Source organism: Dysidea avara, chromosome 1 (assembly GCF_963678975.1).
Source record: "Dysidea avara chromosome 1, odDysAvar1.4, whole genome shotgun sequence".
Classification (NCBI taxonomy): Eukaryota; Metazoa; Porifera; class Demospongiae; order Dictyoceratida; family Dysideidae; genus Dysidea; species Dysidea avara.
This window is the reverse complement of record NC_089272.1, coordinates 9267963-9292169: the sequence shown is the minus strand read 5'-3', so window position 1 is coordinate 9292169 and position 24207 is coordinate 9267963. Positions and strand designations below refer to the sequence as shown.

Here is a 24207-nt window from a genome sequence, read left to right as displayed (position 1 = left end):
GTATCAGTCGATTCCGATATGGCATAGTTTAGATAGACCATGTACCAGTTTGGTGGCATGACACTGAACATCTTCCAGTAGCGCGATAAGTACGGAGGGTGTGTGTGCCAGCTGGTTAGGGATGAGTCTATTTTGCTTTTTTTCCACCTATTTTTCTTTCCAGCAATTCTTTTATTTTTCGCTGATTATGCTTCATATTTTGCTCAAGAATTATCTATTTTGCTCTGCATACAGCTTTATTAAGCTACAATTTAACCTTAAAGTGACTGTTCTATTAGAGTATCTTGATCTACACTTGCTATTATAGCTATATAGTGATAATTGTTTATGGGACTTACCATAAGCTAGCTGTATATTGCTTCCATGACTGCTCTATTAGGATATCTCGATTGTTCCATAACAATTAGCTAGGTATTTTAATAGGAAATAGTACATTGTAAAATTAAATAACACAGCAAATGTATAAATGCTATTGTAATTAACTGATTTGGCTCTCCGCTACACTCAGTTCAGTGGAGACAGCAGGGTCTTCTGATGGCTGCTCCCTCGAATAGCCAGCACAGCAGAATGTAACAGAGAATCATATTAGCTGATATTTAATCGTGTGTGACTGTTCTATTAGAGTATCTCAATTTTTGTGCCAATTAATATGTCCACTCCACAAAAAATGCACCTATTATGCCAGCATTTTTCTCATTGCTTCTACCCATCCATTATGCCAAAAAACTTGCCAGTGAAATCGACACGTCTGTAGTGCCGGTGGAAATATAGCTACACATGGGGTCCAACGGTATCTGAAAATTGCAATACTTGATTGAATTAAAATTTGAAATACTCTGATATAAGAAGCAAGTCAGTGGTATTAATATTATTATTTATACATTGTACTGTAGATGCCTCTGAGGATAACAATAACTCAGTCAAGAAGTGAAGCTCTGCATGAGGCCAGCACAATCAGCATATGACTCCAAATCAAGCCAATAAGACACAATATAATACGTATAGTGATAGACACTGTAGTAACTAGAGGCCACTGGTACACAACTAAGTGCCGGTACATCATTGGTGTTTTAATGGCACAGTGATGTATAAACATCATGCAATGCACAGTAGACATTACTACAGTAGTCTTTGCAGCAATACATTTATTATTTAGCTAGCAAGCCAGGTGAAGGATGAAGAATGCAAAATGTACCAAACAAACAAAAAAGCTATGCAAACAAACTATATAAAGCTGAAAAGGCATCTGCCATCTGACTGTTTGCATTCCACTTGAGTTCACTCATTCTTCTCGCCAGCTGTTGCACTAATTGGAGTGATTTTATCCCAAAACTAGGTACCAGCCTATTATGAAATTTGAGACTAATAGGTGCTTCGAAGCATCAAGGCATAGTGCTAACATAATAAGTAGTCTAAGAATAGTGATGGTAAGCTATTAAAGCATGCCTGTGAAATGCATCAACTCACTGTAAAATATCAATCTATTCTAATAAAATAATAATCAATAGCTCTAAGATATATTGGCATTTACTATGATTGTTTTATTAGAGTATATTATGCACATTAATAAAGAAGATTAAAGAGATTCATTTGTTACTTTTACTATAAAAGCCAAAAGTATTAAGAGCATAACATGGGAAGTAAGGCATGTACAATGGGTTGAATTTTTGAGCACTGCAGCTATAGGTAAAATTAAAAGCATAACAGGCTGGTGCAAGGAGAAGTTTCATATGTTATGCATTCAATAGACTGTGATTGATACCTGTGCATTCCTTACGTGCAAATTTTATTGCCATCAGTTACACTAGTATCATTTCTGTATACCTAACTAAGAAAACTGTCTATAGCACTGAAGCAATGTTGGCCTATATGATGTACTAAACACTCTACCCCTTCAACTTACCTATTGTTGCACCTTCCACTACTCACTACCATTGAACGCAAGTACAAAAGCACTCAATTGAAATGGAAAAAAAAAACAATGTTGAAACAGATAGGCAAGTACCAAGCGAGAGAACAAAGGTATGGCATGAAAAGTTACAAAATTAGTGAGAGAGAGAGAAAAACTGTAACCACAAAGAAAAAGAATTAGCCATACAACCAGCAGGATTGATCTTGTCACCTAACAGATGAAAGTCTTGTGCTCTACCACTTGTATCGCATGTGACCTGCACTTCGGGTAGCTCTCAAAGTTGTTTATAAAGGCATGCTTAGATTGAATGGTATTTACTCATGGTTTGCATGCAGTTTACAAAATGAACTGCTCTAAACCCTCACATTCAATACACTGTAAACGATGAACAGTGGCAGTTAGAAGCTTCATTTAAACATTAGCTTATTTGCAGATAACAAACGCTTTGTTTTGAATACTGTAGGGCAGGTACCATTGTGGTAGGGCAGGTACCATTGTGGTAGGGCAGGTACCATTGTGGTAGGGCAGGTACTTAGCTACACATAGCTCTACTGTTTAGCTTATTTACATCATCTTTAATACTTGCAGGATGGTATAAGGAAGCCTCATGTTTTTTAAGTGATATCACCGTGCATGCTTGGTGTTGATGTTTGATTCCCAATGCATTAATTTAAAGGTGATCCTGCATGAGTACGTAGGTGGTATGGTTTAGTGTGTATAACATATGCAATATGGCAAATCTTGCCAGGTACTGACACTATGGTATGCACAAATTCATTTGCCAGTAATTTACATAAAATATGATGTTACATGTTTGGCCTGTATAATATGCGTATATGTAGGGGAGTTATGTACTACTACCACCATTATAGCATCTGTATGTTAGCTAAACATATAGGCATTATATATTACTGCAGTTCTGCTGTAGTACCTGCATGCTTCACATATAATCATGATTTCAGTAGTATAAAGCTCATGTACTTTTAATTTAAAAGTGGTATCACCATGCATGCTGTAGGGCATGAATGGTGCTGATGTTTAGTGCTGGATTCTCAATATAATGTGGAAAATGATCACTGCATGTAGGGCAGGTACCAATGTAAACATGAAAACATACTGCAGAGCACATCCACTGGCAGCTGGACGTATAGCTAAGCTGTTTTGATTGGTGGTAAACAGACTTGTCGTACCGTTTCAATCATCTCTGCGAAAACCATTATATCTGTACATTTGTTTCTTGTTAACATGGATTGTATTCCCAGTGAGTGTGCAGCCTTAGGCCTTGTAATTTCTCAAACGTTAATTCATTATTGATTAATTATTAATTAATCTATATTATAAGAGTGAAAAGCCGTCTGTCTGTCTGTCTGTCTGCATTCCATTTGATGTCACGCATTGTACTCTCGAACCGCTGCGCGTTTCGAAGCGTCTTTGGCGTCACGGAAGCGCTGATTATTGAGCTCAACAATGACGCTTTCGAAAAGTTCGTGCGAGCTATCGTTAGTCGTCTAGGGGTCGTTGAAGGCAGGTGTGTAGACTAAAATTCGCTTGAATTCTTTCTATAAACCGCATGCAAACCGCAAGTAAACACCTATCTCAGTCCATTTGTACAAGTCTTTATAATACTAAAATATTGCTGTAACAATGTGGTGAAGTAGATAGGTTAATGGTTTAGGTGCCTGCCTTACGTGCGCGAGGTTGTGGGTTCGACTCCAGCTGGTGTTAATTTTTTTTTTCGTTTTGGACACCTTTTCAGTACACCTTTTTTCGCACTGGACCGCATGTGTTTTTGCCAACTGTACACACGTGATATTTCTAATTCAAATTCATTTGATGTGCTGTGTAAGCATGCCCGAGCATGCCGCCTAAGCGAAAACGATCGTCTACTTTTTGTGCGTTTCAAGCAAAGAGACGCAAGCAGAACCAAAGATTGGATCCAGAGAAGAGACGGGAAGAAGCAGAACGACAAATACTGCGCCGCCAGGAGGCTTCAACTGGAGCTACCACCTCATCCAGTGCTAGGTGTGAACTGGACTCACAACAGAGACGACGACAACGTGACGCAGAAGCCCATCGTGTGGCCCGCCAGGACGAAGAAAGAAGATCACAGGAACGGATCCACGATGCAGCTCCCCGTCGACTTGCGCGTGCGGACCCGGCCACCAGAGAAGAAGAACAGCAGCGTGATACAGCTGCCCGTCGACTTGCGCGTGAAGACCCAGCAACAAGGAGAGAGGAGCAACAACAAGATACAGCTTCCCATCAACAAGCTCGAGCTGATCCACTCTACAGAGCTCTGGAGCAGCAGGCCAACACAGCACGCAGACAACAGGTACGTGCAAGCACACACCCAAGCTTTAGGGGGCTTAACTATCAGCCACACAACTTCTTCAACACTACAGATGTAGGCACACTTAGTGTAGAATGCACACACTGCAGCGCATTAAAATTTCCCCAGGAGACCGAATCCCTTTGTTGCTTGAAGGGTAATGTCCAGTTAGAGGCATTTCCACAGCCCCAGTCATTCTTGAGACACCTGTATGAAGGTACAAACACAGCAGGTAAACATTTTCTAGCTAGCATACGTAAGTATAATAGTGCATTTCAAATGACAAGCTTTGGCTGTAACGAGATAACTATGGCTGGCTTCAATCCTTCTTTTAGAGTACAGGGTCAAGTCTATCATCGTATAGGTAGTTTAGTTCCATCAACAGGTGAGTCTCCTAAATTTTCTCGACAACCAGCAAACTAAAGTAGCTACAAGATGTGGGATAGTTGATGGGTTAAGGCTTGACATAGTTAGGGGTATTACTGAGCTTTTGCATGACGATAATCACTATGTTCAACTTATTAAGGTAGCTAAAGAAATATTTGAGCAGCATGATGAGCCAGCAAATATTAGGGTAGTGATTAATGAGAACAAACGGCCTGTAGGAGAGCATGCTAGGAGGTACAATGGCCCGATGTGTGACGACGTAGGAGTGCTAATGCCTAATGATAATGTAAATAATAGGGACATAGTTTTGCACTATAGGGATGGGTCTTTGCAGCGCATTTCTGAACTTCATAGGGGGTATGATCCTTTACAGTATCCTTTACTCTTTTCTTATGGCACCGATGGATGGCACATCAACCTGAAATTGGCTAATGGTAGGAAATTGACAGCCATGGTGTATTACCGCTACCACATCATGGTCAGGCAGCAAGTGCCTGTATTGCTTAAGGCTAAAAGGCTTTTCCAGCAATTCCTGGTTGACGCCTACTGTAAGATTGAAACTGAGCGCTTACAGTTTCTCAGGCGTGAGCAAAAGGCACTACGTGCTGATTGCTACCAGGATTTGCGGGATGCAATGGTAGATGGGGATGGTGACCCCAGGAATGTTGGTTGTAGGGTGATCCTACCGTCGTCATTTACTGGTGGACCACGCTACATGCATGAGCGTCAGCAGGATGCAATGACCTACGTTAGGAAGTATGGCCACCCCGACCTCTTTATCACCATGACCACCAATCCTAATTGGCCAGAGATTAGGAACAATCTACTACCAGGTCAAGAGCCTCTGGACCGTCCAGACTTAGTGGCCTGTGTGTTTAGGCTTAAGGTGAAGAAATTGTTAGAGATGCTCACAAAGGAGATGATTTTTGGGAAACCACGGGCTTGGCTCTACTCAACAGAATGGCAAAAGGGAATGATAATCCAATGGGAGGCAAGTGCATGCTACTGTGTGGTGACTTCAGGCAGATTCTACCTGTCATTCAAGGTGGCACTAGAGGTAACATTGTTGATGCTTGCCTCAAGCGATCTCATCTGTGGGACAGTGTGGTGGTTAAACAACTACACACTAACATGAGAGTGCACCTGTGTGGGAAGTTTCCTATTGACACTCTACCTGATGTTGTCCAGCTACCTGACACCATGGGAACCTTTGTGGATAGCAAGGAGGAACTGGTTTCCAGGGTGTACCCAGATTTGCTCTCTAACTTTAGGGACTTGGCTTGGCTTTCTGAACGCTGCATTCTTGCTCCTCTTAACAAGACCACTCATTCCATCAACATGACTCTGGTGGAGCAGTTACCTGGTGACTGCTGTGACTACAGGTCCTTGGACACCATACCTGATGAATCTCAGGCTGTTCACTTTCCAACAGAATTCTTGAACTCTTTAGAGGTATCTGGACTACCTCAGCATCTTCTCTTACTTAAAGTAGGCGCTCCTATTATTATTCTACGCTCTCTAGATCCTCCAAGGGTTACTAATGGCACTAGGTGTGTAGTTACTAAACTGTTGGCTAACACAGTAGAGGCTAAGATTTCTCACGGTAGATATGCAGGACACGATATTATAATACCACGCATTCCTCTCATTCCGAGTAACTCGGTTTTGCCTTTTGAATTTAGACGGCTTCAATTTCCAATTGCACTTTGCTTTGCCATGACCATTAACAAAAGCCAGGGCCAAACTTTTAAGGGTGTAGGATTAGATTTGATGGACGAAAGCTTCACACACGGCATGCTTTATGTGGCACTATCTAGGGTAGGTTCAGCAGATAGATTGACACTTTTAGTTAGAGGGGATTGCAAAACACGTAATGTAGTCTATAGTGAGGTTTTTAGATAGGCAAACACATGCACTTTAGTTAGGTTTGTCTGCTGCTTTGTGATATTGTGGATCAGCACCTGTGGATGGTGGTAAGGAAGGTATTATGGTAAAAAAAATGTATCAGATGGTTGCTTTGTATATTTATGTATGTGTGAAACTATTTATCTTTTCTATTCTTTTGTCTTTATGCATATCCTGGATGGTTTGCTAGGAGGAGGGATGACTGCAGCTACACAGTGAAATGACACGGTCCCGTGGCAGACTGTTCTTCACAACGTGGGGCATGTTGTGAAAATGGGAGCTATTTATAGACTTTGCAGCAATGATTTGAACTCTTTCTACACATGCATACAAAGCAGAGTGGAGCATTTTCCGGTTTTTCCTGTGCAGCAAAACAAAAGAAAAAACTGGCAGGTTTTTTCCATGAGATGTCTTGGGCTGGATGACTCAAAATTTTTTGTTTTCATTTATTATTATTTCTTGCTAGCCCCCACTCTGTGCCCATGCTGTTATATTTTATAAAGCCGTTATATTTTGTCATAACAGAATCGTTGTAGTGCAGATTACAGTAATTCATGGTATGTTTGGTTGATGGTAGAATTTGAGCAACTTAAGTCACAAAATATTCCAATAAGAGTGCACTTCTCCACAATTATTGCATTCATGCAATCCTTACACCACATTGTTTCCTTAGTCTTTTATAAAGTATGTATAATAGTATATTACCAACTGTAATTTCATTTAATTTCCATGTCATTGTACATACTGCCCTGCACGATAGGGCAGGTACTACAGCTAGTTAATCTATAGGACTGGGTCGAGTACATACATTAATGAGGCAACTTAACAACAGGACAGAGCATACTATGTGCGTAGCCATCACAGTGTGTTCAAGAGAATAATACATACGAATTAAGGAAAAGAAATTGACTGCTATATTAGAGTATATTGATGTCTATGTTTGCAAGTGGGATAACACTTTCGCAAACAGTATAACTTCTACTTCTAGATATGCATGAATTTTAAGATAGATAACCAAAGATGTAACAGGCAAACTGGCAATTACAAGTGTGTGGGCTCTATGACACAGTTAACAGTAACTCTTATTCCACATGTTCTGTATTCTTCCATAATGAACCATCTCATCCAATATCAAATCTTAAATAACAACAGTATGGTTTTAGACAAGGTTATTCATGTGACACACAGCTAATAAATGTAGTAGATAAAGGTTCTTTCATAGTTGATAAAGGCATGACAAGTACTATAGCTTCAGCTTAGTTATTTACAATTATCTATTATGATAGGACAGACAGTGACTGGAATTTTGATTGAATGCACTATATTTCTCATAGTACCAAGTGCATGCGTCAACATACATACCTGTAGGACAACAGACTGGTATAGCACACAATTACAACCACATGCGTATGCATGTTGCATGATTAGTTCAGCTAAATAGCACAGTTAGCCTGTGAAAAATCAAGCACACCTCCTAATTAAATAGTTGCGAGATGCATGAAGGCACCATTTTTTTGGTCACATGATCGAACTTCAACACATCTTCCATAAAAGTGCACGATATATACGTAGCTACAGGGGTGTGTGTACACACTATACCCCCTTGGCGACCAGTTTCAACGGCATGAAATTTGACTACAGTCTGTTCAAAGCCAGAAAATGTAAAAGGTACCTCATTGACTTACTCTGGATTAAGGTCTCATAATGTTACAGTCAGTGCCACCTTCAACTAAAATTAGCCTGATGAGTAAGATGTTTATCGACCACTCAACATCCCCACAAACATAACACTCAGTATTCTCCTCCCTTCTCGTGTGAAGGGAGTGAAAATACATGGAAAACCTCCATAGTCCAAGTTTTACAAGATGGCTCTCTTCTGTTTATCAGTTATATTTTTTAATGGGGTGGGCACTATTTAGAAATGGACTCATTTTAGCTTTAAGTGTCACGCTTACAGCAAGTGATGCTGCCGACATAGCTGATATGTGAATGTTCTGAGCTACTGACATAGTTGATGTGAGATTGTACTGTGCTACTGATGTAGCTGTCATATTACTACTGCAAGTGAAGCAGTCAGCTGGTGTTACTGACATAGTTGCTGCAAGTGATGCAGTCATGAGTTTCTGTGATCATGGCCAGTCACAGCTGATTTGACCACTGACATGTCCTCTCTGAACTGAATCTAGCCATGTCTATTAATCCCACCTAGCTATATTGGTAGCTCAGTACAGTCGCATCAGTAGCACAATATACAATCGCACTTCAGCTACATTTATAGCACAGAAAAGCTGCACATCAGCTAGGTTGCCAGCGCAGTACGGTCACATCAGCTACGTCAGTATAGGTCGGTACAGTCACATATCAGCTATATGTTACATGTACCTCACTGCATTACTTGCAGTAAAAATGTGATGTCAGTAGCATATACATATGGCTGACAACACATTGGTAGTTAGTAAATGTAACAACTACGGTACAAGTTGCTATAGGTCTGACCGTTGGTACCACAAACACCAATTTTAATGATAAAACCTCTGTTGACTGCATCATTGGTATATGTGACTGGGCCTGCGAAAACAGGGAATCTGGGCACATGATTTTTCCTACTTTTTCAAACTTCCTCGACTCATAACTTTTTATACCATTATGCTGTGGCAATGAAATATTTAGCCCTTAGTAAGCTTTTAATTGGCTTTATGAGGCAAGTTACAGAATGCAAATATTTTGTTCCAGTACTGAGATATGACCTGTACTATGACGAGGTGTAGTTTGTGCCCACATGCCCTGTTGTCGCAGGCCCGGTCACATATAGTTATGCATCAGACAATTATGTATATCAATGGCAGCTACATATATCTACATTACGTGGAGAAGACCTGACAGCTACATTACTAGTACACATACGTACAAGAATTATATCTACAGCACCCAACTGATAGATGATCAGGTTGATCAACAATACCTGACTGCATCATCCACAACAACCACATTACTGGTAGAACATACTGTCAGTAGCACAGCATAGCACAGGACCACATTGTTTACAACCAAGCTTACAGCTACTACCATAGCACAGTACAGTGACATTTCAGCTATGACCACCAACAATCTAGAGACTACAATTATATAGTACATCAGTAGTGGACATGAAACCTGTTTCTTGGGACTAATCAAAAGTGTCCAGATTATCAAGGTGTCCTGACTTTCTAGATTGGTTTACATGCTAAGGGATAATTTTGGACCATTATCAAGTGTCCAGATTATGTAAGTATCCTCATTTCAAGGCTGGCTCTGGAGGTGAGAGGGTGGGGTGGCAGGTAGGCCATGCCCCCTCCTCCCAACTTTTTCAGTCAATCTAGCTAGTGACCAGTGGTACAAGAAGCCATACAACCATGTATGCAAGTCTGTAGTGAAACTTATCCTAGAACTTACCAAGCTTCTCGTGAACTGTAGCAGCATACGATAGCTAAACAATAGCCTCTGTCAAGGAAATAGTGTGTTACAACAGCCTGTCAGCCTCTCAAACATGGAGTACTCTGGGAAAGCCTTGGCTGGAACATGCATTAAAATATTTGTGGGTGCCTTGCTGTCCAGCTATGTGGTGCAATTGAGACCACGTACAAAACATTGATCTAACCACTAAACTTTGTTTGAATACTACAATGAATGCTTATACAGCTGCAGCTGTTAAGGTGTTGTTAGTACGTTGTTGTGTGACTGGTAGCTTACAAGTCAGTGGCCAGCTATCAAGACACACGGTAGTGTGTCGTGCAGCCCAAGAAGCCGGCGCGTAACACCCGTGAGTATATTGACAGGAAGAAAGTAAATGCAATTTTCGCACCTCCGTAGCTCTGTGCTGCCTTGATGAAACAAGACGATTTTTGCTGTGCACACTCCCTCCACCTACAGGACTCCACATTCCAAATTTGAGTGAAATCACTTCAAGCGTTCCCGAGATATGCAACTTCAAAAAGTGGCTTAGTTTCTTCGTTTCTTTCTTCCTCTTTTCGCACACTTACAAAAACTGCTATAAAACGCGAACGCCTTATCCGATTACCTTGAAATTTGGCACACTGAAGGGGGGTATAAAGGCGCATCTCGGTACCAACTTTGGCTGGATACGATAAACAGGCAAAGAGTTATGAGCGATTATTCACGAAAAATAACACCAATATGTTGTCACGCCTACAGGGTAAACCGCGCATGGGAAGAAGCTGAAAATCGGTGGGTGAGTAGGTTAACTATTGAACCTCAAACCTTTTGTGGTTTGAAAGAAATCGAGCTTAAAACCAGGAAGATACATCGAAAAAACCAACAGTGTGTAACAATTACGCAATCGAGATTAGCTAATAAAGAAACGACTGCTTGCCACGCCTACCAGATAGACCGCTTGGGGTAATGCTTTGAAAATCACTGTACAGATGGAGTAATCATCTTAGAAAGGATCATCAATGGTGTAGAAGAATCAGACTTAAAGCCACGGAGTTATAACACGAAATCCAATTTGGTGCAGCAAGTGCGAGATCGAGATACTCTAATAGAGCAGTCATCCTAATAGAGCAGTCACTTTGAAGAGAATTCAAGAGATCAGCTGGAAACAAGTAACCTGTATAGAGATCAGCTACAAACAAGTTACCCTGTAGAGAGATCAGCTACAAACAATTCACCTTATAGAGAGATCAGCTAGAAGAAGTTACCTTGTAGGGAGTTCATGCAACTATGGAAAGAGATAGTTCAGCTAGAAGAAATCACCTTGTAGAGTTCAGCTACAAAGAAACCACCGTGTAGAGAGTTCAGCTACAAATAAATCGCCCTGTAGAGAGGTCAATAGAAGAAGTTACCTTGTAGAGAGTTCAACTACAAAGAAACCATCATGTAGAGAGTTCAGCTACAAACAAATCTCCCTGTAGAGAGATCAGCTAGAAAAAGTTACCCTGTAGAGAGTTCAGCTACAAAGAAACCATCATGTAGAGAGTTCAGCTACAAACAAATCTCCCTGTAGAGAGATCAGCTAGAAGAAGTTTCCTTGTAGGGAGTTCAGCTTCAAACAAATCACCCTGTAGAAAGATCAGCTAGAAGAAGTCACCTTGTAGAGAGTTCAGTTACAAAGAAACCACCATGTAGAGAATTCAGCTACAAACTAGTGACCCTGTAGAGACATCAACTAGAAGAAGTTACCTTGTAGAGAGTTCAACTACAAAGAAACCATTCTGTAAAGAGTTTAGCTGCAAACAAATCACCTGTACAGAATTCAGCTACAAACAAATCTCTCTGTGGAGAGATCAGCTAGAAGAAGTTATCTTGTAGAGAGTTCAGCTACAAAGAAACCATCATTTAGAGAGTTCAGCTTCAAGCAAATCACCTTTAGATAGTTCAGCTACAAACAAATCACCCTGTAAAGAGATCTGCTAGAAAACGTTAACTTGTAGAGAGTTCAGCTACAAAGAAACCATCATTTAGAGAGTTCAGCTTCAAGTAAATCACCTGTAGAGAGTTCAGCTACAAACAAATCTCCATGTAGAGAGATCAGCTAGAAGAAGTTACCTTGTAGAGAGTTCAGCTACAAACAAATCACCCTGTAGAAAGATCAGCTAAAAGAAGTCACCTTGTAGAAAGTTCAGTTACAAAGAAACTACCATGTAGAGCGTTCAGCTACAAACTAGTGACCTTGTAGAGACATCAGCTAGAAAAGTTACCTTGTAGAGAGTTCAGCTACAAAGAAACCATTCTGTAAAGAGCTCAGCTGCAAACAAATCACCCTGTAGAGAGATCAGCTAGAAGAAATTACCTAGTAGATAGTTCAGCTACAAACAAATCACCCTGTAGAAAGATAAGTTAGAAGAAGTTACCTTGTAGAGAGTTCAGCTACAAAGAAACCATTTTGTAAAGAGTTCAGCTACAAACAAATCACCTGTACAGAATTCAGCTACAAACAAATCACCCTGTAGAGAGATCAGCTAGAAGAAGTTACCTTGTCGATAGTTCAGCTACAAACAAATCTCCCTCTAGAGGGATCAGCTAGAAGAAATTACCTTGTAGAGAGTTCAGCTACAAAGAAACCACCATGTAGAGAGTTTAGCTGCAAAGAAATCACCCTGTAGAAAATTCAGCCACAAACAAATTGCCCTGTAGAAGATCAGTTAGAAGAAGTTACCTTTTAGAGAGTTCAGCTACAAAGAAACCATTCTGTAAAGAGCTCAGCTGCAAACAAATCACCTGTACAGAATTCAGCTACAAACAAATCACCCTGTAGAGAGATCAACTAGAAGAAGTTACCTTGTAGACCGTTCAGCTACAAACAATTTACCCTGTAGAGAGAGCATTCTAGAAGAAGCCACCTTGTAGAGTGTTCAGTTAAAAATAAACCACCATGGAGATTTCTGTAATAAATGTATGTATTATATATATAATTTGTACATTTACTGATAAAATATTTAAAGTACATCTACTTCATCTTTTCTTCTTCCTGTGGTAAAGAAAAAAAGATAGGTTAAAAAAGTCCCAAAGCTGGCCCTAGGCCAGCTTTGGGGTATACAAATACAAAAAGAAATGAAATCTAATCCAAAACAGCCAAGCTGTAAAAAAAGTGTGGGCCCTCAAAAAGGCTATGGTGAAAAAAGATGTAAAATCCAAGGTGGCAGCCAAGAAATGGCTGTGATGGTAGGTTAATGGTAAAATTTTTAATAATGACAATTCAGGTGTATTTTGTGCCAAGACCAAGCGGCACAAAAATTCACCCGAATTGTCGTTATTAAAATTTTTACCATTAACCTACCATCACAGCCATTTCTTGGCCGCCACCTTGGATTTCACATCTTTTTTCACCATAGCCTTTTTGAGGGCCGCACACTTTTTTTTACAGCTTGGCTGTTTTGGATTAGATAATCATTACCAGAAAATTATTAGTTATTCATGAATGTTCTATTAGAGAGTTTGATCATGGATTTCTTGGCGTTATAAGTCTACTGTACCAATGTCCATTAGAAGACTGTAAAATGCATCACATGTTCTAACAAATTCATTGATCCTATGAATCACATTAAGGGAATTTTTGACCAATGGTATTTACTATCTGTTCCTTGAAAGCCATGTATGAATACAATTAGCATTTGTAAGGATTTTATTATCAAACAGTATGGTAGTACTGTTTAAGTAGGAATCCCCAGAAATGACGCTCACCGCCACAAAAATACAGCCTTTTAAAAACCAGCTTAGGAACTTCTTACATGAAGAAAATCACCTTTACGGAATAATATTAGTCCATCTAACATCAAATGTAGTGTTAAAAACAAGAAAACGCTTACTGGCGGCCGGATATAGAATTTTTTAAAAATCGTCAAAACTCGAAATTTTGTCTCACTCACTCACTCACTGACCATAGTCGCAAGCCTAGAGCCCAAATGAAACAGTGCATTGTCACCATTTTACGCCACAACAACAAACTCACTGGTGGGATGTGCCTTTTGGGGTTCTGACGAGTGTACGCCCTGACTCGAGATACTCTAATACAGCAGTTACCCTAATAGAACAGTCACATGTTTATAGCTAGTTGTATGCTATAGCAAAAAAACTAAATAAACTAGTATATTAAAAATTATAATTTTAAAATGAAGTAGGAATCCAAGCAATAAAAAGTAATGAAACAAGAGATGAACATGGTAGCTATTACAGCATAGCTCAGTGGGAAATCCCTACTTTGGTATTGAACACAAAATAATTGTTATATCATGCCAAAGTAGGGATTTCCCACTGAACTATGCTGTAATAGCTACCATGTTCATCTCTTGTTTCACTACTTTTTATTGCTTGGATTCCTACTTCATTTTAAAATTTATAATTTTTAATATACTATGTACATAAGCCATGAATAACTACTGCTTAACGACAATGTATAAACCTAAGCTAGGTTTCTCTCAAGCTGTACTGGAATTGCAATTCAAACTATAATAAAACACTGTAATAAAACAGTCTCCAGATTTCTGGATATGATCAACAACACATACACATGGCATCAGTAATACTCAATCACCAAGTACAATGGGTTGCCTTACAAGAGAATGCCCGATAGTATATGGAATGCAAAATTGCACCGGCTTAACTGCACAACCCTACCACTAGTGCCTTTTTTGTACTCTGAATGTAGGCTTTTTGGCCCCTAGTCAAGCCTATCTGGGTAAGAGTTCCATAGAAAGCCTAAAGTGGGATTGTGTAGCAGTAGCTCTCTCTAGGCTAGCTACGGCTCTGTGTCCAGAGACAATCATACTGGGCTGACTTGCAGTAATTTAATAGATCAGTACCTTCCGACCCTCCAGTGGTGCATGCCATGGTGACTGAGTAAATTTTGAAGTACTGTAGAGAATTACTGAAGCATGCTGGGACAATTTCCTTTTATGCTGAGATCACCTTAGTTTCAACTTACTGAGAGCTATCTTAATGTTGCAGGTGAAGAAATCACAAGATTGTTAAGGTTACCAAGCACAGCATTCAGATTTTCATAAACTTCATTGGATACATTTTTGCATTGAAGTGCATCCATCAACCACACAAGTCATACTGGATTGCCTTACTTTCTGCTCCAAGTTGTTTATGCAACACCTCCAGGAAGATAGCTAGCTTTTCTTGTCATTTTGTTAATGATACACTTAGCAGTTGTTTGTTTCTGTGCCAAGGGTTGAGACGTGGATATTGATCCTGGTTGATCTGTGTATATGGTGAGGGGTGCTTTTTACTCATCAACTGGTAAAGCAATAAAAGGAAGAGCACAAATGCCATTTTTAGATGGTAAAGTTTTGCTTTAATCAGCTGTTGCCATGGTATCGCAGCAGTTTGGAATATGACCACTTTGGAGGTGGTTGTCTTTCAACAAAGGTAGTAGTTTACAAGAAAGTTCATGTAGCTAGGTTGTAGATAATTTAAAGCTCGGAAGAGCAAGTAAACATTTCACAAAGTGACTACCACAATTGATTAATTTTTATTATTGCACTTGACCACAGCTCTGCCTTTTGTAATAGCAATGATATCAACCTTGTGGCTAAATTTTGTACATGGTTGATTATTTACATATAGACACCTGGTTTTTGAAGTACTTTAACATCAACTTGTGATGTATGTAAGGTACTTGTGATACTACAATTTGGGACTATACATGCAGATTGATAGTTATCGAAGGAACTCTATAGCTATGTTGAAATGCATGTAAGCATGTGTGTGTGTGTGCGTGTGTGTGTGTGTGTGTGTGCGTGCGCGCGTACGTACGTGTATGTATGTATGTGTGTGTGTGTGTGTGTGTGGGGGGGGGTGGCTCTTTTTACAGTTGTTTTGGCATATAAACATGCATACCATTTATCATATGAGACTTGCATGGCCAGAGCCTATACTGTCTGTGCGGTGCTTATCCCTTGAAGATTATAAGCTCATATTTATTCAAATAGCAAAGTTGTGTTTTGATTTGATTGACTATACAGCACTGCATACAGGTACACAATGTTCTGCTGACACCTTAAGCTTTTTCAGGGTACCTGCATCATATTGTGGGCTGTTACAAAATTTTTTTTTCTGACAAAGTCACCTTTTTTCTGCCAACCATCACTCAAAAATGGGAAAAAAGTGGTCTGGCCACGCAAGACTACCTGGATGATGAAAGTCAACCAGTTGTTTCATTACTCATTTCATTAAAACCTCCATAACAACTTTGCTATTTGAACTATACCAGACAATAACTGGATGCTTAGGGTGCTACATAAATGCCAGAAATCCCATCCCCTTTAACAAGCATTTTCAATTTTTTACCCATATCAAAACTTGTCTCAAGTTTACCGCAAAAATTAAATTACGCGTATACGAAAATTGACTCTGAGTTACCAGTAGAGTTTCTCTTCCTACCTGATATAAAATACATTACTACAAACCTCAGTCCGCTAGAACCCCTGTGGCATTGAATAGCATCCGAAAAGTAGCTCTCTGGGAAGTAGGTATTCCGTGTGCCCATTCAAATATATGGAGTTTTTCTTACAAACGTTTGACCCACCAGAGCACCGGCAAATACTGTTGCAATCCACATAAATTTCACACCAACCTGTTGCTGCTAGAATGTTCTAAGTAATGCTACCCGTTTTAATGAGGATTTCCCCATGTGTGACTTAGAATCGTCACGATAAATGAGCTATGTACAATCATCAATGTGAAATGTATAGGAGTTATTTGCAATCAACGGACTTCAAACTGCAAGAGCAGTGACTTCCCCGTTGAATTATGATAAAAGTGTATTGAACAAAAGAAAGCTGAAGGTTAAAAATAGTTAATTCCACCCATTTTTTTTGGAAAAGTCTAATGTGTAAGATGTAATGAAACGTTACATTTTAAAAACATGTGTTTTGTGTACAAAATGTATTGAATAAATGAAATACGCATATGGCTTCATTTGACAAAATGCACAGACTAGTTTTGATATGTACCAACACATGATCCCATCCACTAACACTTCCTATTCCCTCGCCAGTAAACCATCATAACACCTCCTTTTATGGAATTAACTCTATTCCTCATCATATTCTTCAGTTGTCTAATTGTCCTGTATTTCACTCAGCCTTTGTCATTTTCTTGTTGTATAGTAGTAGCTATTTCGTCACTTTTGTACACTGTTTCGTCTGTTGTAATTGTTTTATTGTCATACTAAATTGTACTCATGTGTAGCTACACACCCCTATATGTGTGTATGTAGTTTTTGGGCCGGAGTACGTTAGCAGGCTATATGCCTTTTGTGTACCCATATATTTCACGGCTCATGACGGTTTTATAAATATGGATAATCTATCTGCTTTCTGTCTGTCTATCATCTATCTATCTATCTATCTATCTATCTATCTTATCTATCTTATCTATCTTTCAATCAACATGATAAGCTCTGTGTGGAGAGCTGTGTTGCCCAAGCGAAACTGTTTGGCTACATCACATCTATGTTTACACTAGAGTAAGTCATCAATAACCGACGATCCTTTTCTCGGACACCTGTAGTTTCCAAATGGATAAACCGATTGGTCTAAAATTTGGAACGTATAAAGGTCTAGGCTAAAGTACTTCGAATATAAAATATCAGCCCAAACGCTTGAAGCAGCTAGGAGGAATATGAAGCCAATATATCTGTCCGGAAAAACAATCAATAACCAGACAAAGCAATCAATAATCCAGACAGTGGCCCTGAACTCAGTAACTACAGCTCTGATTTCCGCCAAACTCTAGGGAATGTACCATCAGTCTATGGTTGTGTGTTGATAAAAATTTGGAGTCACAGTTATGCTTGGTTTGGAAGGTATGGCTCGTTGAAGTCAGCGTGTTTCGATGACTATGATTTCCGGACGCCACTATTCTTTGGTTTTTGGGAAGTCAACGCATTTACAAGATCTCCACAGCTACTTAATTGATGGAAACAGTTACTGTGAACATTGTACTACTGCTGTTTGATCCAGGTATAGTCCGTTTTGTCTGCAGCAGCTCCTTACATGGATTTCGAGCAGATTCATGGGCCTATTAGCTAGTCTATACAGTGCATTAACATGCCCATGTAGCCAATGTATGATGGTTTTGAGACATCATTATAATGTAAAGGGTACAATATGAAAGAACTTCCTCAGGAGTGCTAGCTGTCAAGTCTATAGAGTGATACAGTACATCAATAACTGGACAACCTTTTTTCCGGACACCTGTAGTTGTCAAATGGCTGAACCAATCAGACTGGTATTTGGAATGTATAAGGTCTTAGCTGAAGTACTTTTACGTTCCAAATTACTGGGTAGAATTTTGCAACCAAAGTCACTTGGAAAGAACCTGTGGAGACTCATGAACATCTAATTACTGTAAGGCCATCATTATTATATTGCTTGTTTACCGTCACCCAATAGAACAACAGGTGATGCAGGCGGGAGGTGATTATTGATATATTAATTACAGTTGAACCTCAGTTATCCAGACCCCACTTATCCAGATTCTCGGTTAACCGAACTACAGAAGTGACTGCTCTATTAGAGTAGTGACTGTTCTGTTAGGGTGGTTGAAAATAGTGATATTTAAAATATATATTTATGCTATTTTAAGGTTATTATACACTGTTTCAGAGATATGGACTTTTCAGACTTATGGACCCCCCGGGGTTCGGATAACTGAGGTTCCATTATATACACTTAAGTTATTTCAGTCTCTGACTGCTCTATTAGAGTATCTTGATCTTGAAGGCTGCCAGGCTGTACACCCATGCACCTTTGAACAAGAGTGGAGGGACTTCCATCCTTCTGGTATGTTTATATGCACAGCTAATGCATTTACCTAAACTTGGCCACTCTGTGTCTCCTTCTATCATGAAATAGTGCATTCACATGATCTATAATCAAATAATTAAAATTTGGTGTGGCTACCTAAAAATTGATGCGGGTGGAAGGAATATAATAACAATGGCCTAACCATAGGCAAGATCAGATATTGAATCAATTAACAAGAGTACATGGATAAATAGCTATACAAACTTGTAGCCAGTGTCAGTTGGAAGGCACCAGTGGAGAGCCAAAACCACACTAGATCAAAATCAGGTATTTAATCAATCAATCAATCATAAACCAATATGGTCAAACTATATAATTCAAATATGGCATCTCTAAAAACCTCATTTTAGGTATTGTGTCTAGGCCTGCATCACAATATGCCAGTGTAATAAATAGGCTACAGTGCTATGCCACCATATGCTAGCTTATTGTGTGGATATTTCAAAATGTAACACCTTGAAAACATATTTACTTTCTATTCTCTAATAGACCAGTCAGTGGAAAATGCAAACTGCAATACCTCCTACACTCTAGAACAGTCCCATTAGAATTAAATAATAGACCATTTCACTGATTAAAATGTTTATTATTTTTAACTCTGTCCTGATTGCATCTGTTCCCTTCAAAGCATATTGTGCGCATGGTGTGAAATGATGGTTGTCATAGTTTGCAGTCAAATCATATATACTACTTTATTTACTAATGTCATTGTAAATTAGCTAGTGGCCAGTTATTCTGAGCAACTACAGTGCTCCCTTGATTATTCAACCTCATTAGTACCAAGGCATGTTCAAATAATGGATAATCAAAGCCTATTTATTTATATACAGAGCCCTCTTTCAAATACTATTCATATTGAACAAAATACTCTAATAGAGCAGTCATTTCTACTGTTCAGATAATCAGGTGTTTGGATAATAGAGGTTTGGATAGCTAATTGATGGAGCACTGTATGTAGTTGAGGTATTGTATAAGTTACTTCTTGTCGCACATTCAATGTTTAGAAGGTGGAACCACTAAAACTAAAGCTACAAGTACAGCTACTTACAAGAAGAACAGGTACATACTGTAGTGGATATCCTAAGTTGATATGTATACATGCCATTATAACCAAAGGCAGTGCAAGAAGTATACATACAATGAAGATGATGTTGATGAAAATGATCTTAATTAGGCTCTCATAATTTTATTTCGGTGCGTACAGCTGAACCCTGTGTTATTAATCAATTCAAGTCAGACTCTGATGAAGTTAGATTGGTTGCTTTTGTGATGTTTGCTCACTCTGGTATCACAAATAATATTACTGTGGTCTTAATGAACAGCCTTTTCAGATGTGGAAAGCATCTGTAACTTACAAACCTCTATACTTTGAAATAGCTACTTACAGTACCGTGTATACATTCTGAGTACAATGAAAACAAAATTAGATAAGTGGTGAATTTGAGGATTTGATGAAAGAGTTATAATCATTTTAATGTGTATTCAGTGCAGTTGCATGCATGCATGGACACGTAGTACCCAAGTATTTAGCTAAGAGAGAAAAGTAGTTTTATCCTATTCCTATCAAATCTCATAAAACAGGCTAAGTGACAGTGTATAATCACTATAACTTAACAAAGAAGTTTGTATCATTATGTGTCACCGGATTTTTGGAAAATCACCCATACGGGTGCATTTGACACATAAAATATTCAACGATTAAGTAATAAGCTTCTTGGTACAAATCTACTTGTTAACATTAACAATTCTTAATTCCTTGAATTACAATTAAAATATGTTTTTAAAACTGGACCCTACACTAATCGGTATCACCTAAACATTAAAATTCTAATTATTTCATGTGTGCAACATTCAGTCACAAATTGAGTTAAGAATTTCGTATCAGGTAGTAAATTATAGACAAGCCTTTTAATTTAAATATCTTGTCAGAGAGTTCAGTGGCATCTTTATCTAGGGATGATATGAAGCTTAAAAGTAAATACCCAATTTAGTGTGTACTCAAAAGGCAGATAAGCAGTCGGTCCAAAGTTAATTATCATAAATCAAACTGTAACAGTACTGCAGATGTCCATGCTAGGTATTTGCATCAACTAAGTTGTTGATTCTGCAATTGTGTGAAGACTGAAGTTATAAGTCAGTAGACTATTATTAGTCCACTTCATCAAGAATTTTAGAGCTGTTGGTAATTGGTTCAAGTAATTGGTTGTTTGCTGTGGATAGAAAACTTGCTCTGTAGTCTTATATTAGGCAGGACAAGATGCATTAAGCAATAAGGCAACACACTGTGCAGAAATTTAATAAACACATGGTATCACACTGTAGACAACCTGCTTGAAAGACAAGTGCACTATACAGATTTGAATTTTCTTCAATAATAAGCAGCTAGGGTGCTAGTATATCCCATGGAACATTTCAGTGACATTGTGGTGTTCATAGATCAATTAGGTGGCTTTGGAAATCATGAAAATGCATTATTCCAAAGAATAGCAGTGTCCGGAAATACATAGTATATGATACATGTTAATTTTAGCGTCCTCTATCTCATAGTTGAGACTCCAGACTTTTGTCTGACCATAGACTGATGTTACATGCCCTAGAGTTTCAGGGAAATCAGAGTTTTTGCTACAGACTTCAGGGCCATTGTCTGTCTGGATTATTGATCGTTTTGTCCAGTTATTGGTTGTTTTTCATATGTCTAGCTGTTTCAAAGGTGCTCTAGCTGATATTTTGCATTCGAAGTACTTTAGCCAAGACCTTATACGTTCCAAACACCAGACTGATTGGTTCAGCCATTCGACAACTATATAGATGTCCAGAAAAAAGATTGTCCAGTTATTGATGTAGCTATCATTCTATAAAGCATTTTGACAATAATGCCTTAAGTGTTGGGAATAAACTGGCTAGCACCCCTGCTAATTGAAGAAAGTTCTTTCATATTGTACCCTTTACATCATTAAACATTTAAAAACACGTCTCAAAACCATCATACATGCAGCGATTTGGACTACATCATGGGCATGTTAATGCACTCTATGCTAGGCCATCTGCTCGAAAACATTAGTTAATGGCATGTATGGAGCTGCTGCTGACAAAACGGACTATACCTGGATCGAACAGCAGTAGTACAATGTTCACAGTAACTGTTTCCATCAATTAAGTAGCTGTGGAGATCTTGCATATGCATTGACTTCCCAAAAACCAAAGAATAGCGGTGTCCGGAAATCGTAGTTATCGAAACATGCTGACTTCAATGAGCCGTACCTTCCAAACCAAGCATCACTATGACTCCAATTTTTTATCAACACATGACCATAGACTGATGGTACATGCCCTAGAGTTTGGCGGAAATCAGAGCTGTAGTTATTGAGTTCAGGGCCACTGTCTGGATTATTGATCGCTTTGTCCGGTTATTGATTGTTTTTCTGGACAGATATATTGGCTTCATATTCCTAGCTGCTTCAAGCGTTTGGGCTGATATTTATATTTGAAGTACTTTAGCCTAGACCTTTATGCGTTCCAAATTTTAGACCGATCGGTTTATCTATTTGGAAACTACAGGTGTCCGAGAAAAGGATCGTCCGGTTATTGATGACTTATTCTACTAGTAAACTAACCTAATTTGCTCGGTTGTCGATTCCTTGCATGGTAGCAGAATCCATAGATACTCGTAATTGTCTCAGCAAAGTTAGAATGCATGCGGTGACACGCCATATTAGCATAACTGGCTCGTAGCTAGGAAGGGGAGTTAGGGAGGTCGTTTTGTTTTTATCTGCTTTACCAGTTAGGCACTGGAGGACGAACAATGGAGGCAAAGCCTGTACGAGGTTCGAAGAAACCGTGTCACAATCAGGTCCACTTTTTATGTAGCTAGCTATTATACAGATACATTAATAACTCATGATTGAGTATTAATTATAGTACTAATGATTACTTCTCATCTTAGAATTAGCTGCTGTGTGATTTATCCACATTGAATTTCATCTGTACCACGCGAGGTACCACGCTACAAAGCCTTCACTACAGTTGATTGTGGGTTTCATTTCTAGAGTGGTTTTGAGATTTTGATTGTGGTTTTGTGTGTAAATTTATAATACTGTGAAATGGGCTGCATCATGCCAGCGATGGGGATGACCTTTTTAAGAAGAACCAAGATGGACAATACTATTGTATGGCAATGTATGCTTTGGCTGTTACCCCCTAATTTTATTTTATTATTCCCGGGGTGACCAGCACCCGTTTCCACAACCGGTGACAACCCCCAGCACTACCCCCATAATTCACTCTCTTCATCAGTCTCAGCCAGATGTTTCGTAGGTGTGGTATGCTGATGATGCTACTGCAGCTGGACAACTTTCCCCTCTATTGCTTTGGTGGAAACATCTTTTGACGTATGGCCCAATGTATGGCTACTTTCCCAATGTAGCAAAGACATGCCTTATAGTAAAACCTGATCAACTTGATTCAATATTTAATGGCATTAATATCCAGATGTTTTGTGAGGGCCAACATCACCTGGGTGCTGCAATTGGAACAAGATCATTACTGAACAATATGTCTGTGATCCAAGAAAGTAAAGATGTAGATTCTTGCTTTATCTAATATTGCTCAAACACATCCCCATAGTGCTTACAGTGCTTTACTCACAGTATCAAGCATCGCTGGAATTATGTAATGCGTACCATTGAATCAGTGGGTACATTGTTTCAACCTCTTGAAGGTGTTATTCACCAACATTTTCTTCCTGCCCTAACAGGTCAGATGCCCAGCTCTGAGGTAGAGAGAGAACTAATTTCTCTTCCTTACTGCTTTGACGGATTAAACATACACAACCCCACCTGTAGTAGTTCAATTTTTGTCATCTAGGTTGCTGAGTGCTAGCTTAGCTGCCTTAATACAACAACAGACTGAGGATTTCCATATCCGCTGCCTTCAGCAGGCTCATTCCACCATTCATCAGTCCAGACAACAATCACTGACATCCAGCCTAGAGGATATTAAGTCTCATGTAGATTCTCAACTTCAACAAACCATCGATTGAATTAGCGTAAAATGTTCCTCACTTTGGTTGACTGCTCTTCCACTTCAGGAACAGGGGTTTCATTTGAATAAGCAAGAGTTTAGAGATGCACTGTGCCTCAGGTATATATGGCTGGCAATTGTCAAATGTTCCAAGTCACTGTGTTTGTGGAACTGCTTTTAGTGTTGACCATGCCATGATTTGTCGACATGGTGGCTTGACTTTTATCCGTCATAATGAATTATGAGATCATGGTTACAGCAAGTGTGCCATGATGTCGCTGTTCAGCCTCCTCTGTTACCTCTCACTGGGGAATCCATCACACCATCTTCTGCTAACTGTAGTA

At 39.1% G+C, this 24207-nt stretch overlaps 2 protein-coding genes across 4 annotated transcripts in view; both read left to right on the top strand.

Annotated features, from left to right (window-relative positions):
* LOC136255542 (zinc finger protein 431-like) overlaps window positions 1-24207 on the top strand; it is a 135508-nt gene that overhangs the window by 62188 nt on the left and 49113 nt on the right. The window lies entirely within an intron of this gene.
* LOC136256061 (uncharacterized) lies at window positions 5263-8687 on the top strand. Its single transcript, XM_066049019.1, has 3 exons — window positions 5263-5623; window positions 5674-6231; window positions 8578-8687. The coding sequence occupies exons 1-3, from the start codon at window positions 5263-5265 to the stop codon at window positions 8685-8687; spliced, it is 1029 nt and encodes a 342-aa protein (XP_065905091.1).